Source organism: Phoca vitulina, unplaced genomic scaffold (genome assembly GCF_004348235.1).
Source record: "Phoca vitulina isolate PV1807 unplaced genomic scaffold, GSC_HSeal_1.0 scaffold4, whole genome shotgun sequence".
Taxonomy (NCBI): Eukaryota; Metazoa; Chordata; class Mammalia; order Carnivora; family Phocidae; genus Phoca; species Phoca vitulina.
Window position 1 is genome coordinate 36724584 of NW_022589707.1, and position 16024 is coordinate 36740607.

Here is a 16024-nt window from a genome sequence, read left to right on the forward strand (position 1 = left end):
ATAGAAGAGAGAAGGCAGATATAAAAGTTTATTTACGTAAGTGTAGCTTCCTCCTGTTCCTAATGATAAAGCTTCCCAGAGGGCCCGTAGCATAACTTATCTATCAGGCCCTGACATGTGGTATTAGCATATTGCAATCCTGCTACTCGGGTTAAAAGCAAGCCTGGTTCTCTTTAAAGGTTAAAAATATTTTTCTTCATAACAATTTGACTTTTTATTTCTAACAGGAGAATTACTTTTTTTCAATTTTTAACCTTATAAATGAGTTTTCATCGTTTATGTTCAGATTTTTTTAGCAAATAAATTTTACAGTCTAGGCAATATGAAGAAAAACATAAAAATCACTTAAATCCCAGTGCCCTGCAGTAAAGGCTCTTAACATTCTAGTGACCACACTTACATGCATCATGTCTTTTCTCCTGTGTCTTAAATGAGGTAATCTTTTTAAAATTGTGATAAAATACACACAACATAAAATTTGCCATTTTAACTATTTTTAAGTGTATGGTTTGGTGGCTTTGAATACACTGACATTGTGCAACCCATCCATCCACCCATCCATCTCCAGAACTCTTCATTTTCCAAACTGAAACTTTGTACCCATTGAGCAGTGGCTCCCCATTCTCCTCTCCCCCAGCTCCTAGCAACCGTGACCTACTTTTTTTTAACTTTGTATTGAAATATAATATTCATACAGAAAAATGCACATACCACAAGTACACTGACAGCCAAAAAACAGGATGAGGAAGGGAGTATTTTTAAGTGTTAATATGGAGGTTCCGTTTTTCTTCGCAGAGCAAGTTGCCAGCCCTAATAGTGCAGATTTACCTTCTCTTAACTGTCACATTTTTTCAATTGATCATTTTCTGTAGACTGGCTGGTGACTGTTAGCTCAGAGCTAGCAAGTGTCACCCGGAGCATAATAAAGCACTGTGTAGTAATGCGTCACAAGACCATTTTTGCATAGAGCTTAGCCAAGGCTTTTGGAACCGCCCTCAGTTGCACCTTGTGCTATATTAGTACTTCTCAGACAGGAAGAATTTTCTTTTGCTGGCGTAGCTTGTCCGGTTACCTTCAGGGTAAGTGTGTACAGTTCATGTAAACCAATTAGTTTCTCTGGCTTAACTTTATCTATAGACTCTTATTTGGTTCAGTATCTTGTTGAAATTGTAAGCATTTAAAAATACAGATTAAGGAAATAAAAATAGAATAAAGCAGTATAATGTAAAACTTTACAGTTTGCAAAGATATGAATATGTAAAACTTTGCAGTATCTTGGGTCTCCGAAATAACAATTTAAAACATCTAATTTTAAGAGCTTCTTGTTTCACATGTACATGTTGAGAAAAAGCAATGTATCCTCAAAAATCTCTTTTCAAAGGAAAAAAAGGCACTGTAAGATCCAATTTTGTTGTTCATTTAGTGCTCTGTGACTCAATTTTGCTAATTGCCACATGCTTTGTGTCCCTAGGTCTAGGAACCATATATTATGCCTAGTAATAAAGATAATGAATTTTTATTTTGTGCTTGTTTTACCTAAGATATTATGGAATAGGATTATATTGGTATGTTTTATGAATTGATAAAAGCTGGATTTACAGTCTCTAAGGTTTATAACAAATTGTATATTGAGAATTAAGATTCAAGCATATATTGCTATAAAACCCTAGAATGTTGTGGCTAACTTAGTTTTAAATAATTGGATTTACCTTATTTTTTATAATTGTTTTTTGTTTTTGTTTTTTTTAATCAGGAGAATTAGATAATGCAGCAGACCATTTCTTAAAGCAGTTTACTTGGTTTTTATTGGCAGTCTATATCCAAGCCCCTGCATCTCTGGATATTGCTTACCACCTATGCTGTTGTTCTAGGACAAATTCAAGGACAGAACTCAGAGTGTGCTAAGGGTAATCAGTATAAATAACTTAATTTCCATGTGCCTTGGTTTACTCAGCTTGAAAAATGCTATTAGATATTAAGGCCATGGGGAGTGAGGAGCATATATGAATAAATTCTGAGCTCTGAAATTATGTATTTTCTTAAGTATCCATAAAATTCTGACTGAGAAGCCAAGTTTTACTATTTAAGAAAATTGGTATAAATTGCCAATTTTTAAATAACTAGCCTTTGAAATTTATTTTTCCTCTCTTCTATCTCCTTCTCTTCCCTTCCCACCTCAGTTTGTTTTCTCTTTCCCCCAACAGGCTCAGGAAAGACCTGAGAATATTCAGTTTCATTTTTGTCTCATATCTGTATCAAGAAAGTTTCACTTTCCAGTTTGTATATTTTTTTTCACTGCTGCCTTGAAAATCGAATTAGGGAGAATTATTTAAATGATCCAAGAAACTGATGTACAATGCTACTGAAATAACAAACTTATGTTTGATTTTTCTTGTGCCAATCACCCAAGTGTCATTATTAAAAACATAAGTAAGCTTAAGACCAGTAATTACAGGTTGCTGGAAAAGTGCAGCAAAAAATGGATTCATTTGGAAGTTTAGTACTGTTGCTGATACTCTGTCCATATTATAGTAATGCGTGCCTTTTCTTATGTAAGTAGTACACAGTTGACCATTCAAAATTTCATTACTTTATTGTTGTGTCCTGTAAATGTTTCTGCAAGTATCACAACTGAAGCAGGATCACAACTTTTTAAGCCAATGATATTGATGAACTTAATCTTTTTCACTTTCCCAAAAGACAAAGTCAAGTGGGCCTTTAAAAATATTCAATTGGCATTCAGATACTTTAAAACTTGTATAAAGGCAAGTAAAATTTTTTCATGTAGACATAGGAATTTTCAGTCATTGATTTGTCACTGTCTTTTCAAGGTAAAGTTAATGATCTCAGAAGGAAATAATCACAATCACTAGAACTTTTCAGTTATCAAGTTTGTGCTATTCCAATGAAGTTCTTACCTCTTGCTTCAGTCTTTAGCTTTGTCCTACATATTCTGTGAATGAACACTGTTAGAGCAGAGACCCTAACCTCATAGTGAAAGCACACAGAGTAATTATTTTCCAATTTCCACACTTTCTAGTCGACATTAAAAATTCAAAAGACTTTAGAACTTCAAAACTTCCTATGAAGAGGGTTCATACTTCCAGGCTAGTATTTTCTATTTTTGAACGTGTCTTCTACACTTGATGTGTTTTTTCCAACAGCTCTTCTCTTGAAGCATCTGCAACAGATGACTGCTGGCAAAGTGAGCCAGAACATTATATACCAAGTATAGGTTTACAAGCCGATTGGTTTAAAAATACCCTGCCCTAATTTTCAGTGTCTTCCTTAGAATAGTGCCAGAATGCTGGCATTTATGCCTTACTCTTGACACTTCTGTAATTATAGAGACAATGGGGTGATTTTTACATTGGGACAACAGTATCACTTTATGTGATATTATCTCTGAACAAGGATACATTCTGGTCAGATTGCCAGTGAGGATCGGGAAGAATGAAGGACCTTCAGTTGAAATTTGCATAGAATCCATGAACTAGTAGGTTTATCTATCAAAAATAATGTCCTAAAATTGGCCATTATCAAATTTCTGATGACTCTGTTTTTGTTTGTGTTTTGTTTAAATAAAATATGTAGAGACCATGAGAAAGACAATTATTTTTTACTTACTGACACTGGCTTTTTTCCCCTTATCTTTTTTTTTTTACATCAATGAGCCAAACTTGGTGGTGGGGGGAACAGGAATTGTGCTGCCTGGCTCTGTGCGACAAGAAGAGCTGAGATTCCCAGATATTAAAATGTATTCTGCACTGCTTGAATTCTGTGTTCCTTTGGGCTTTTAAAATGTTTTATAAACTCTACGGTACTTTTCCACATTCTCCTTCCTCTTTTTCAGGCTAATAAAATGGTTTTGTTTAAAATAGTGCTTTCCGAGAAATATAGAACCCTGTTCAGATATTAAACATCAAAGGAAAACCATAAGCATATTGTATGCTTTGGTTTCTATAAATGAAGAAAGAGATTTGCAGGCAACTTCTGTGGCATCTTCTTTATTTAAGATCAAGGATCAGCAGAAAGGAAGGGTTACTTAAATTTGACTACAATCATCTAAAGATTACTAACCCTCAAACTACCATTACAGTTACATTTTGGGGGTAGTGATCAAAGTGTTTATGAGTTATATAGAGTGTATAGATAGATAAATAGATACTTCTGCAGGTACTATATTATTTTTTGGATGTGAAAAATTGGAGGTATCTTACTATTTGGAAATACTGTTTACTCAGCTTGAAGATGCCATCAATTATAAGACCATTAACTTACTAACAGCTTTTCTGAGGTGGGGGGGGAATACCTTTTTATAAGACATTTCCCAATTTTATGCATTTAAAATGGAAGGAGGGAGGAATGAATTTTAGAATTGAGAAAATTTTATGTATCTGCTACAATACATTTTAATTATAAAGAACACAGATATAATGTCCAACTTTTTTAAGATTATTTATTTTAGAGAGAGAGCAGGGGAAGGGGCAGGGAAAGTCTTAAGCAGACTCCACACTGATCGCAGAGCCTGTTAAGGGGTTCAAACTCATAACCCAGAGATCCCGACCTGAGCCAAAACCAAGAGTCAGTCGCTTAATTGACTGCACCACCCAGGTACCCCTATGATGACCAAATTTTAAGAAAAGTCAGATTTTTTCCCTTTGATAAAGTTGCCCTTTTTAAATACTGCTTTTGTTAAAAAAATTTTACTTACTTAGTGTGAAGTAAAAGTAAAGTCATTGAGGAACAAAAGTAAGTAATTTTCCCTAAGATTGATACTGTAAAAATGAAAAAAAAAAAGATAGAATAATGATAAGAGGTATTTTATTTTATTAGGAGATAGTATAAAAACTATTTCTTTTAGCTTAACAAATTGATATGTATAAATTCCACCCTAACCCATAAAATTATCATTTAGTTAACACTATCACATACTTATTCTGGGCCAGACACTAACTCAGATAGTAGTTGCCTCATTTCACAAAATTAGAGTTTAATATGGGAAAATTGAAGAATAAACTTGACTTTTGTGTATTATGTTTCTCCTTATGTTCAATTCATATCTTCCTCCATTGATTCAGTAATAGCAATGCATGATTTTCCCACAAACTTCATCCTTATATGTAGAAAATATTGATAAAATATTCTTGTAATAAAGCATTTTCTTGCAAATATAAACTTTATTCAAATCTTACTGACACTATATAAATTCTTATAGGAGAGCTGCAAACTTTTCATACAAAATTTTTAACTCCAACCTTTGTAAGATAGAGAAAATCTTTGCTGAGCTTCTTAGGAAAGAGGAAAAGGTGCCTTCAGTAACTTGGTATTTAAGTCAAACCAAAAGTACCACCTTACTATGTCATTAACCTACAGGAACAGCCTGAAATATATGTATGTCACGTGTACCTTTTTTCTCTCTCTTTTACTGTGACATCACCTGGGGAAATCCAGAAGATTGGATAACCAAGAAATGCCTAATCAAGATTCTGCTGTACATGTGAAAATGGTGGGTATTTGAGTATTTCCAGTTCCATTTATTAATGGTGAATCTTCACCACTTTTACCTCTGTCTCTAACCAGATCATTAATTATGGGACTGTAACTTTATGCAGGTCTTTCTTCACAGTGTTTGATACACAATAGAACCTCAACTATTTGTTGAATTGGATTTCAACTTACCTTAGAAAATTTTTTTTGCTTGAAATATAATGTGTATTATAGTGTTTCTCAGCATATAAAATGGTTATCCCATTCCTTTTTGTGCTAAATTTTCCTTGCTCAGCAATAACACACTTAAATTATACAGCATGAGATGTTTTAAGCTTCTGAATTAAAATGACAAGTCTTTAAATAAAAAACTTCTTGTATAACAGTAGAGCTCATTGCATTATAGACATTAGATTGAGGAAGAAAAAATATAGGCCTTGGAGTCAGAGCTGGCTTCAGATGTTAATTTAGTCCTTAAGAGCTATGATACCCTTGAATGAGGGTAATAATCTCACCTTTAAGAAATTGTATGAAACCACCAAACTCTTGTTTTATTCAGATTTTTCCCAGCTTTATTGAGATATAATTGACAAAATTGCGAGATATTTAAAGTGTACAATGTGATGATTTGAGATTTGATATACATTGTGAATCATCTTCCCCATCTGGTTAACACATCTATCACCTCACATATTTACCCTTTTTTTGGCGGGGGAAGGAGTTGGGGGGTGGAAAACATTTAAGTTCTACTCTTAGCAGATTATATAATAGAGTATTATAACCTGTAGTCACTATAACATACATTGGATTTTCAGACCTTATTCATCTTATAAATGAATGTTCTTATTCATATTTAATGCAAAAGTATGTAAAGTGCCTAATAGAACATAGTAAGCACTCAGTAAATGTTAATTCCCTGTTATGTTAGTGTTTTCACTATGTAAGTAGCATTTGTATGTGTGGGAAAAAATTATATCCATTTCCCATATTCATAGTGGTAAAATTGTAAAAAATCACAGTTTCTCACTCTCTTTTAAAGAGGACAACTGCCCCATGATCACCTTATATCTTCTCTTTCTGTTGTTTTGTTGTCATTCTTCCTCTTCTCTTGTATTTTTTTCTTCCTCTCTCTAGTTTTTTTTTTTTTTTCATTTGAGCCTATAAACCAGAACATGACTTAGCATGAAAACAGCTTTGTGTCACAGTTAATAAACCTCTTGTTCAGCTTAGCTGTCCTCATCCAGCGTGGGACAGGAGGTGAAGGCTGCCTCAAAGTGCTGATTAAGCTGCTGTTGGTGTAGTTACTGCTGTTAGGATGGAGCATGTGAAATTGCTGTGTTTTTGTATGTTGAATAGTCCAACATTGGCAGTTTCATTTGGTTCAGCCTACTACATCGGCATGACCTTTGCTTCTATTGCATGATTAGCATTGAAATTTGTCTCTGATATGTAACATTAAGTCAATCTAAAACTTTTTTTCTTTTTTTGCTTGAGTTGATTTTTTTTTAACCAAAATTAATACAAGTGATGTAGGAATGTCCTACCATATAAATTGTTGTTACCTGGGTCCCAGAACTCTCTAGCATGTCTTCTTTGGAAGTAAGTAGCACTGTAGTCAACCCACAAAGAGACTGTTGAAGGAAAACCAGCCAAAAAATTATACATACTTATATATATATTTTTTTACTATCATTGCATTAAGTTGCACAATTTTTACCTTGGGGTTTGCTTTTCTAAAAATGTTGATACATCTTTTAAGTTGGCAGCTCCTTAGAATGTTGTTCTTAACTCCTCATGACCTGGCTCCAAATCTCTTTCCACACTTTACACACACAAACTCTCTCTCTCCCTCCCTCCCTGCCCCCCTCTCTCTGTCTCTCCCACACACAGTAAAGTTCTAGACAGAGCTATTTATCTTTTCCCCCCACATTAGACCCTGCAGTTTGGCTCATGATTTCAGCATATACAAATCCTACTTCTCTTTGAAAGCCTAGCTCAGTTGGCTCTTCCTCTTTTGGCCCCAGCAGAGGTAATCACAGTCTCTTATGTTCCTCTTGTATTTTATCTGGACGTCTGAGCAATGTATTACTTATTCGGGCTCCTGTATTACAATCCATGTTAGAGAACATGCACCTTGAGTTTAAGATGTTTATCTTACTAAAACTTTTGTATCTCTTACAGAGCTGCCTTACACTTAATGACTATATGTTGAATGAATGAATTTGGCCTACACTCCCTTAATGTGGAGATAGGCCAAAAATGTGGTAGACAGGGGGAACTGGCTATCACTACACTTTAGTAATGCGTAGTCTTCCAAATAAGCCATAGAATGATCCATGTATGTGAATGAATATACCAGTCTGAATAGGTGGCTTTGGATCTATACTTTTTATGTAGTTACATGAAAATTGTAGTGCCCACTCCTTTGTACCAAAGTAGTAATGAAGTCTTTTGCTTGTACCAAATATGAACATTGAAAAAAAAAATATTTCCCCTGAGAACTTCAGACAAAGATCCTTAAGTCATTTAAACTAATTTTTATGTGGTCCATTTTCAGAGAAATACAGCTAAAACATCATTAGGACAATTTTGTGACTATGCCATGCAGATACTCTGTTATATCTTGTCTCAGTGTATCTGCAAAATAATATCAAATTATCAAATATTGCTCTAGAGTTGTGAATAAAACTGTATAACTTTGAAATCAACTTCTCCAAAAATTATTGCTTTTCGATTATGGAAATAGACTAATGATTGGTCTGTACAAATTTCATTTCATCTGTACAAATTCATTTTACAGCCAGAATACATGTATTTTAGGTTTTTGTTAGTCATCTTTAGCATTAAGTCAGATTTGGCTCCAGTCAACGAAAATGCCCTGATTCTTGTCAGGAAAACTACTCCTTCAGCATTTTACATTATGCCTTATAAAATGAATTTGTTTTCTTTTGTTTGCAAATGATGGACATTTTTATCCCCTTATTTTTTTACCATAAAATTATATCATAAGTTGAAAAGTTTTTGGACAGTTCAAAATAACTTGCCCTTCAGACTTGAAGCATCATTATTTTAAGTGCTACCAAACAGGTGTAGTTTTGTCCAAGAAGAATTATGGAAGAAGGGATTTGAGGAGGTAATGAAAGTATGTGATGTATGATGAATGTATATTCCTGCAGTATACTTCTTAATATTCTGATATTCTGACATTCTTTGACATATTTCATGTAGTATTTTAAAAATATATTTCTTAGGTTGCATTCTAAAATATTTGAGTAAAATGCCCAATATCTCAAGTTTCTGAGAAGTATTTATGATATGCTTTGGTGACATTGTATGTGTATCATGGGGGGGGTATAAGTATATTATCATATAACCCAAAGCAGATATAATTATCATTTTTAAATTTCTTACACTTGTGTCCTCTTTCCTATTGTGTTCTCTGCTGCTCTTTCATCTGTTCTCATCACTGTGATTTCACCCTGGTGCTATTTGGGTATTCACTGCTTATGTATCTGAAAATGAATGGCTGTTGTACAGAAGCAGGGATATCAATTCCTCCAGCTTCTGGTTGTCTTTCAGGCCCTAAGTGATATTATAATCCAATCTATTAGTTGTTAACCTAGCAGAAACCAGCCTACTTTGAAGTGGCTTTGGTACTATTTTCCTATTCATTATCTGAAAGAGGTTATCCTATCCTATTTAAATATGGGTGTTGGGTGGTGGTGGTGGTGGTGTTTTTTTTAATTGAATGTATTATAGGATGTGATTTGCCTGAGGCAGGACATCTTTGTCAGTATGGACACACTGATATAAAATGTTTAATTTTCTTGGTGAAAATATAGTTAGTGACGTTTATCTTCTGTTGCTTTCAGTAGTGGGTTAGTTATTAAGTCAAACATATGCTGATTACTGTGCATCTGCCAATTAAGGCAGAGGTAAGAGCAGAATATAGTTGTTAGGAGATGAACTTACTAGTTAAGGTATTTGTAGGGGAGCTATAGAAGTGATATTCCAAAACAGCAACGGTTTCTAAAACTCAACAGGAAAATGGTGTAAGTACTGCTAATCATCATATCCCTGGCATCTAGCGTCTGACACAAAGTAGATACAGGTAAATATTTGTTAAGCAAATTAATGGATTAATGAATGAAGAAAAGGAATGTAGGAATAAGTGCCTATTTGCTTTTCTCATCTATTGAAAAATCGCTGTAAAATAAATATTTAGATAACCATTATTCTGTTGACACCTCTACAGTCCAGTTAAGTTAAAAGAATCACTGTTTGAAAGTTAGTTGCATTGCAGGTTATCCTATGCTATTTAAATATGGCTTTTTAAAATTAGGCGTATTGTAGCATCTTTCATTAGTGGAGAAAATTTTAATGTTAGCATTTCTCTTTCCTGTATGTATCTTTCAGTCTTAGGAAAACAGTTTAGCCTTTTTCCGATTTTCTAATTTTGTCTATTATGCAGAGACAGCATAGAACTTGAGAGACTCAGCTGGTTGTATGCTCTTGGAGCAGAGCTATAAGGTCTAGGGAATTTTCCATAATCATGTCTGTGATGCACATGAAATATGTTAATATTGTTGGTAACATACCCAGAATAATAGCATATAAAGTAAATAAAGGTTACTGGGTACAAACCAGTATAGAACCTTGATTTGAAGTTCTCTTACTGCCCTTTTATACTGTGGAGCTATTATATGCCCTCTAATCTCCTGCCCACCCCCACCGTCTTCTTGTACACATGCTCTAAGAACACTGTGCCTGTGATCAGTTTCATTTTCTCTGTGATGGGGTAGAAGAAAGAAACAATATTTAACATTAAATTGTTGAGCAACACTAAATCCTGAATAAACCAGCCTAGTAGCTGCCTAAGCCCAGGTGTTGTAATACGTTTGTTTGTTTGTTTGTTTGTTTGTTTTTAAAAGTAGGCTCCATGCCCAACATGGGTCTTGAACTCATGATCCTGAGATCAAGAGTCTTATGCTGATGGTCTCATACTTTTTAGTAGTTGTCTTAAACTGAAATAAATCTGTTGTAACATTTATGCCAAGAGCAATGAAATTATTTGGGATTATTGGTATTATGTATAGTATGATAAAGGAACAAAGATCTTGAAGCACCTTTTCAAGTTAAATATATTTAAAATATATTTTAATTACCTGCACAAAGGTACACTTGTGGGGAATAATCATGTAACATTTGTTACCTTTCTGCTAAGATTTTTTTAAATGTAAATATAAATGTAAGCTAAATCTTAAGCAGAAAGTTTTTTTGTTGGTTGGTTTTTTTTTTAAGTAGGCTCCATGCCTAGTGTGGAGCCCAGTGCGGGGCTTGAACTCACAACCTGAGATCAAGACCTGACCTGAAATCAGGAGTCGGATGCTTGACCGACTGAGCCACCCAGGCACCCCTTAAGCAGAAAGATCTTATAAGAAAACTCTTTATCACGAAGTTCAGATATTCCCCATTCCACTCTAAGGTTTTATTTTGATTAATGAATTCTGCTAAAAACATTTTTATATGAAGTAATAATTAATTTTAAAAAGCCAGATGAAAAAATATATGAGAATGAGATAAACTATGTGCATAAACAGGCATGTTTGTAATCATAGAAATGAAAATAATGGAAAATAGGGGCGACTGGGTGGCTCAGTCATTAAGCGTCTGCCTTCAGCTCAGGTCACGAACCCAGGTCCTGGGATCGAGCCCCGCATCGGGCTCCCTGCTTGCTGGGAAGCCTGCTTCTCCCTGTCCTACTCCCCCTGCTTGTGTTTCCTCTCTCGCTATCTCTCTCTGTGTCAAATAAATAAATAAAATCTTAAAAAAAGAAAAGAAAAGAATGGAAAATAAATTTAAATGTTTACTTGTTTATCTTTCGGTAGTAGAATTCCAAGCCATGTTTATTTTCTTTTTTATATTTTTTCTGTTATTTCTGTGATAACCATGCGTGACTTTTATAATTAGGAGAATTATACTTTTTGATAATATATTACAAATAGAATTTTGTCTTAATCTTTGAGATAGAAACTGTTAATGTGCTTCAAAAAATGTTATATGTATAAATGGTAATTTGATATGATTTGCTTTTTTTTTTTTAAATAATGCCTCAACATTTTTACATCTTAAAATAATATAAGCTTCTGCTTGGTATCAAAAGAACCTGGGGAAAGAGGAATTAAAAATAGTTAATTAACTTCCGTTTATTTTTTAGATGCCTGAATTCCAGAGAAGTTCAGTTCGGATTAAGAACCCTGCAAGAGTAGAAGAAATTATCTGTGGTCTTATTAAGGGTGGAGCTGCCAAACTTCAGGTGAATAATTATCAAGAAGTCTTTATTATTAAGTCTTTATTTTTAATGCTCAGGTGGACTCATCTCATGTTTTGTTCAAATCTGAGTAATACTAAATTCCAAGCTAACTAATGCAAGTGCCTAAGTATTAAACCATTTTAAGAATAATATTCAAATTTGGGGCGCCTGGGTGGCTCAGTCAGGTGAGCATCCGACTCTTGATCTCAGCTCAGGCCTTGATCTCAGGGTTGTGATTTCAAGCCCCGCAGTAGACATATGTTTTTTTAATTATGGTAAAAAACACGTAATAATGAATCTATTCTCTTAATAAATGTTTAAGTGTACAGTACAGTGTTGTTAACTCTGTGTGAATTGTTATACAGCAGATTCCTAGAATTTCTTTATCCTGCATGACTGAAACTCTATACCCATAGAAGAGCAACCCCACATTTCCTTCTCCCCCCACCCCCAGCCACTGACAACCACCATTCTATTTTCTGCTTCTATGAGTTTGACTGATTTAAATACCTCACTTAAGTGGAATCATGCAGAATTTGTCCATCTCTAAGTGGCTTATTTCACTAGCATAATGTCCCCTCAAGGTTCATCCATGTTGTAGTATATGACAGGATGTCCTTCTTTGCAATTGAGAGCTTCATATAGTTTAATTGTCTCCACTGCATTTTTGTACATTGACCAGGTGGGTTGAAATTGTGCGACATTTTATCTCTATCAAGAATAGTAGCCCAGTCACCTGCAACTGCAAATTTTTATACCGATTAATCAGATTTTATTTGGTGACAATGCTGGGGCACTTAAGGTATCACTGTGTACTTTAGGTGATTCCCAGGACTTAACTACAAGGCGATACCCTAAGTGCCCCAGCATTGCCACCAAATAAAATCTGGTTAATCAGTACAGGAATTTGCAGTTGGAGGAGATAGGCTGCTGTTCCCAATAGAGAGCTACATTAGAACACAGAATGCAGAGAGAATAACCTGTGGGGGTGGGGGCAGGTCAGGGACTGAGCACAGTCCCATACCTCTAGGAAGGGTGCAGTATGTGTCTGCCCTTAGTGCCTGTATGGTCCATAATGCTTTTCCCCCTTTCTTTACAGATAATAACAGACTTTGATATGACACTGAGTCGATTTTCCTATGAAGGGAAAAGATGCCCAACATGTCATTGTAAGTGTGGCATTCATAAACAAATTCATGAAAGTAATTCTTATTTTAAGATCTTTTCTTACCTATATGATCTATGAGATTGACTGGGTTTTTTTTTTTTTTTCTTCTTTTTGGACATTGAAAGTGAGAAAACTTGCCTTTTTCTTCTTATATTTTGAGGATTCGTTTTTTTCACCCATGTTATATACATGACTATTTTCAAGTGTGGTTTTGGTTGCAAGAGGAATGAAGACTTCTGAAATTTTTCTCCAGATGTGGTCTGTTCATTATCTATTGAAGAAATATTTACATGGATTTTAAACTTTGGATTAACTTAAAGAAACAGCATTTATCAACCACTCTGGTTTTCTAAGAACGTTACTGAATTTTTTTGTTGTTGATAATATAAATTAAGTAAAAGAGTAATTAAATAAATACCAGTTAAAATATGTTGCTAGGATAATACACCTTTTTTGTTTTCCAAACTTGGCAGTGAGTTTTAAAAAAATAATACTCTTCAACCTGACAAAGAAGCAGTGATATAAGGCCTCTCATTTACTGGAGGTGCATGTGGAATTTGAGAATTCATTTTGATACTTTATATTAAAACCACTAGAAATCATACCCTTTGGCCCAGTAATTCTTTGGAGAATTTCTAATGAAGTACTCCCAAATGTAGGAAAAAAGCTTTAGATCCAAAGTTTAGATTTTAAAACAATTAGGTTCTCTAGCAATGCCATATGTACTATAGAACTAAGTCCAAAAGTTGTAATGACCATGCTTGGTGGACTTGGCATTTAAACTTAAAAGAAAAGTCGTAAGTTATTTAAAGTAGTGGTAGCATCAGTCAGAATGTTTCTTTTAATGCTAGTTTGCTTTCACTCTTCAGATGTCATTGACAACAGTAAGCTGGTTACAGATGAATGTCGAAAAAAGGTAAACGCTAACGGTAATCCAGAGTTACTCAAAGTCTTCCTTTTGCCTGAGAATTTCTTCAGGTTCATTCACACAAACAATGGATATAAAGTGCTTCTAACCATACCTAGCACCTAGTAAACACTGAATAAATGTTACTTTTATTGTGTGGGTTATACACTCTCAATATTATTTTAAAGAAAAAATTAACTTTTTAACAAAAACAAAATTTACATAAAAAACTTTTAATTGGTTATCAAAATATTCTGCTATTCTTACATTAGCTGTACATTAAAACAAAAGTACTTTGGTTTTGTGTAGGTTTTGCTCCTTTAAATTGACCAGGAAATTGCCTCAGTTCTCTGCTTGAGTATGTATCTGTCTGTGTCTATGTTAACAACATAGACTCCAAAGATGAATCAAATTTAATACTTTCATATGAGAATGAAAGGGTTTTTTGTAGTAATAATTTGATTATTAGTCGGTTTCACTGAATTGCTGACCTGAAAGTACTTTGTTACATATAAACTAGATCAACAAAGATCTCTTCAGTTGATATATGCATTAGCCAAGTACTCATGATCTAATCTTTAACAGCAGTTTATGGAAACCATTTGTTTGTATTGTTTTGCTTTCTGTAAAACTCAGCAGCTTAATGACAACTCTGTCATCCTCATGATTAAGTTATTCATTTATTTCTAGTTACTACAACTAAAGGAAAAATATTATGCTATTGAAATTGATCCTGTTCTTACCATAGAAGAGAAGTACCCCTACATGGTAGAATGGTAAGTGTGTATCAGACAATGGGAGGGTTAAAAATATAACTTTGCAGTTACAACTAATGGCTTATTTTTTCCCTTTTAGTGTATATAATAGATTCATAAAGTATCCGATGAGCTAGAGCAGTGATGAAATATAACAAAATGAACTATAATTTTCTCATCATTCTAACAGTCTAGAATTTGTTTTGTTCTGTTTTTTTTTTTTTTAAGATGAAGGTCAGTGAAGATAAATTTAAAATCCTGCGCTTAAGCCTTAAATTAAAAACAAGCATTTTTTTTAAAGTATATGGACAAAATGTGGCTGAAAGTGTGAAGAAAAAGAATTGGGATTTAAATTGACTCTGAACTGAGCTAGAGCCAGCAGGTTGACATAGTTGCTGAGAAATGGACCCCTAGCGTTGGCTGCATTAATGGAAATACAGCCTTCCAAGCAGACCACACTGAAAGCATTGTGCTGAGTCCAGAGAGAATGCTGTTATTAAGAGAAAGTTGACAGCTCTGTAGAGTGTGTCAGAGGAATCCACAAAGAAAATCACAGGAACTGGAGCCATCCCACTTGGGGAAGATTTCACAGAATAGGGAAAGCTGCGATTTGAGAAGCAACAACTGTGGTTTTAGAATCTTAAGAGACCAGGAGTGATGTTACTTATCTTCATTATCCTATGACCTAACCTGAATACCTTGCACACTTAATTAATGTGTATGGTACGAAATGTTGAAAAGTTGGACCTGGGCCACATACCTGTGGAAGCAGAACTCGAATCAGACTTGGAAGTTTTAAGAAGACTGATATCAGCGTGATGAAAGAAAGGACTGTCTAGTAATTAGAATTTTCTAGCAATAATATAAGCTTCCCTGGCAGAAGGAGCTCACTAACATGATGGGAGCTGACCCAGAGTGGAGGGTCACTTAGGAGGGTCACAGGGCTTCTGCGTATCAGGTAGAGAGGTTCTAAAGGTCTGTGACTGAGATGTAGTGATTATAGGTGCTTTGATGTAATTATAACAAGGATTTTCTCTCGCGCACTAGGTAGCACCTTCACTACTAAGGTATTTCACGACAATTTAGACTACACACAGGTGAAACAAATGGCTTTGCTCTAATTCTTGTAATCAGAGAAGTGATTATTCCTCCCCAGGTTGGATTCAGCTCTTATCTGTAGACTGAGGAAAGGTTTACACGTCGTATCTTTTCATTATCTTATTAACACATTTAAACTAAGAGGTTTTGGGGAGAACTGGGAAATGCAGTGAGAACATGTTCTATTTTATTTTGAGACATTAGGATATACATTCATTAGTGATGAATTTAAATTTCTAAAATTTAAGTCCAAATTATGATGAATGAAACACTGCATTATCTATTACTGAAGA

General features: G+C 34.4%; 1 protein-coding gene across 3 annotated transcripts in view; it reads left to right on the forward strand.

The window, feature by feature from the left end:
• The window catches only part of NT5C3A (5'-nucleotidase, cytosolic IIIA), a 50414-nt gene that overhangs the window by 28951 nt on the left and 5439 nt on the right, over window positions 1–16024 (forward strand). Inside the window, exons 1-6 of one of the 3 annotated variants that reach the window (XM_032401811.1) lie at window positions 671–1079; window positions 5455–5509; window positions 11708–11806; window positions 12903–12972; window positions 13841–13887; window positions 14569–14654. In XM_032401811.1, the coding sequence (XP_032257702.1) occupies window positions 5474–5509; window positions 11708–11806; window positions 12903–12972; window positions 13841–13887; window positions 14569–14654 (338 nt within the window). In that variant the 5' untranslated portion in view covers window positions 671–1079; window positions 5455–5473. Of the gene's footprint in view, window positions 1–670; window positions 1080–5454; window positions 5510–11707; window positions 11807–12902; window positions 12973–13840; window positions 13888–14568; window positions 14655–16024 lie in introns of those variants that run through there. The other 2 variants (XM_032401812.1, XM_032401810.1) reach the window with 2 other exon arrangements.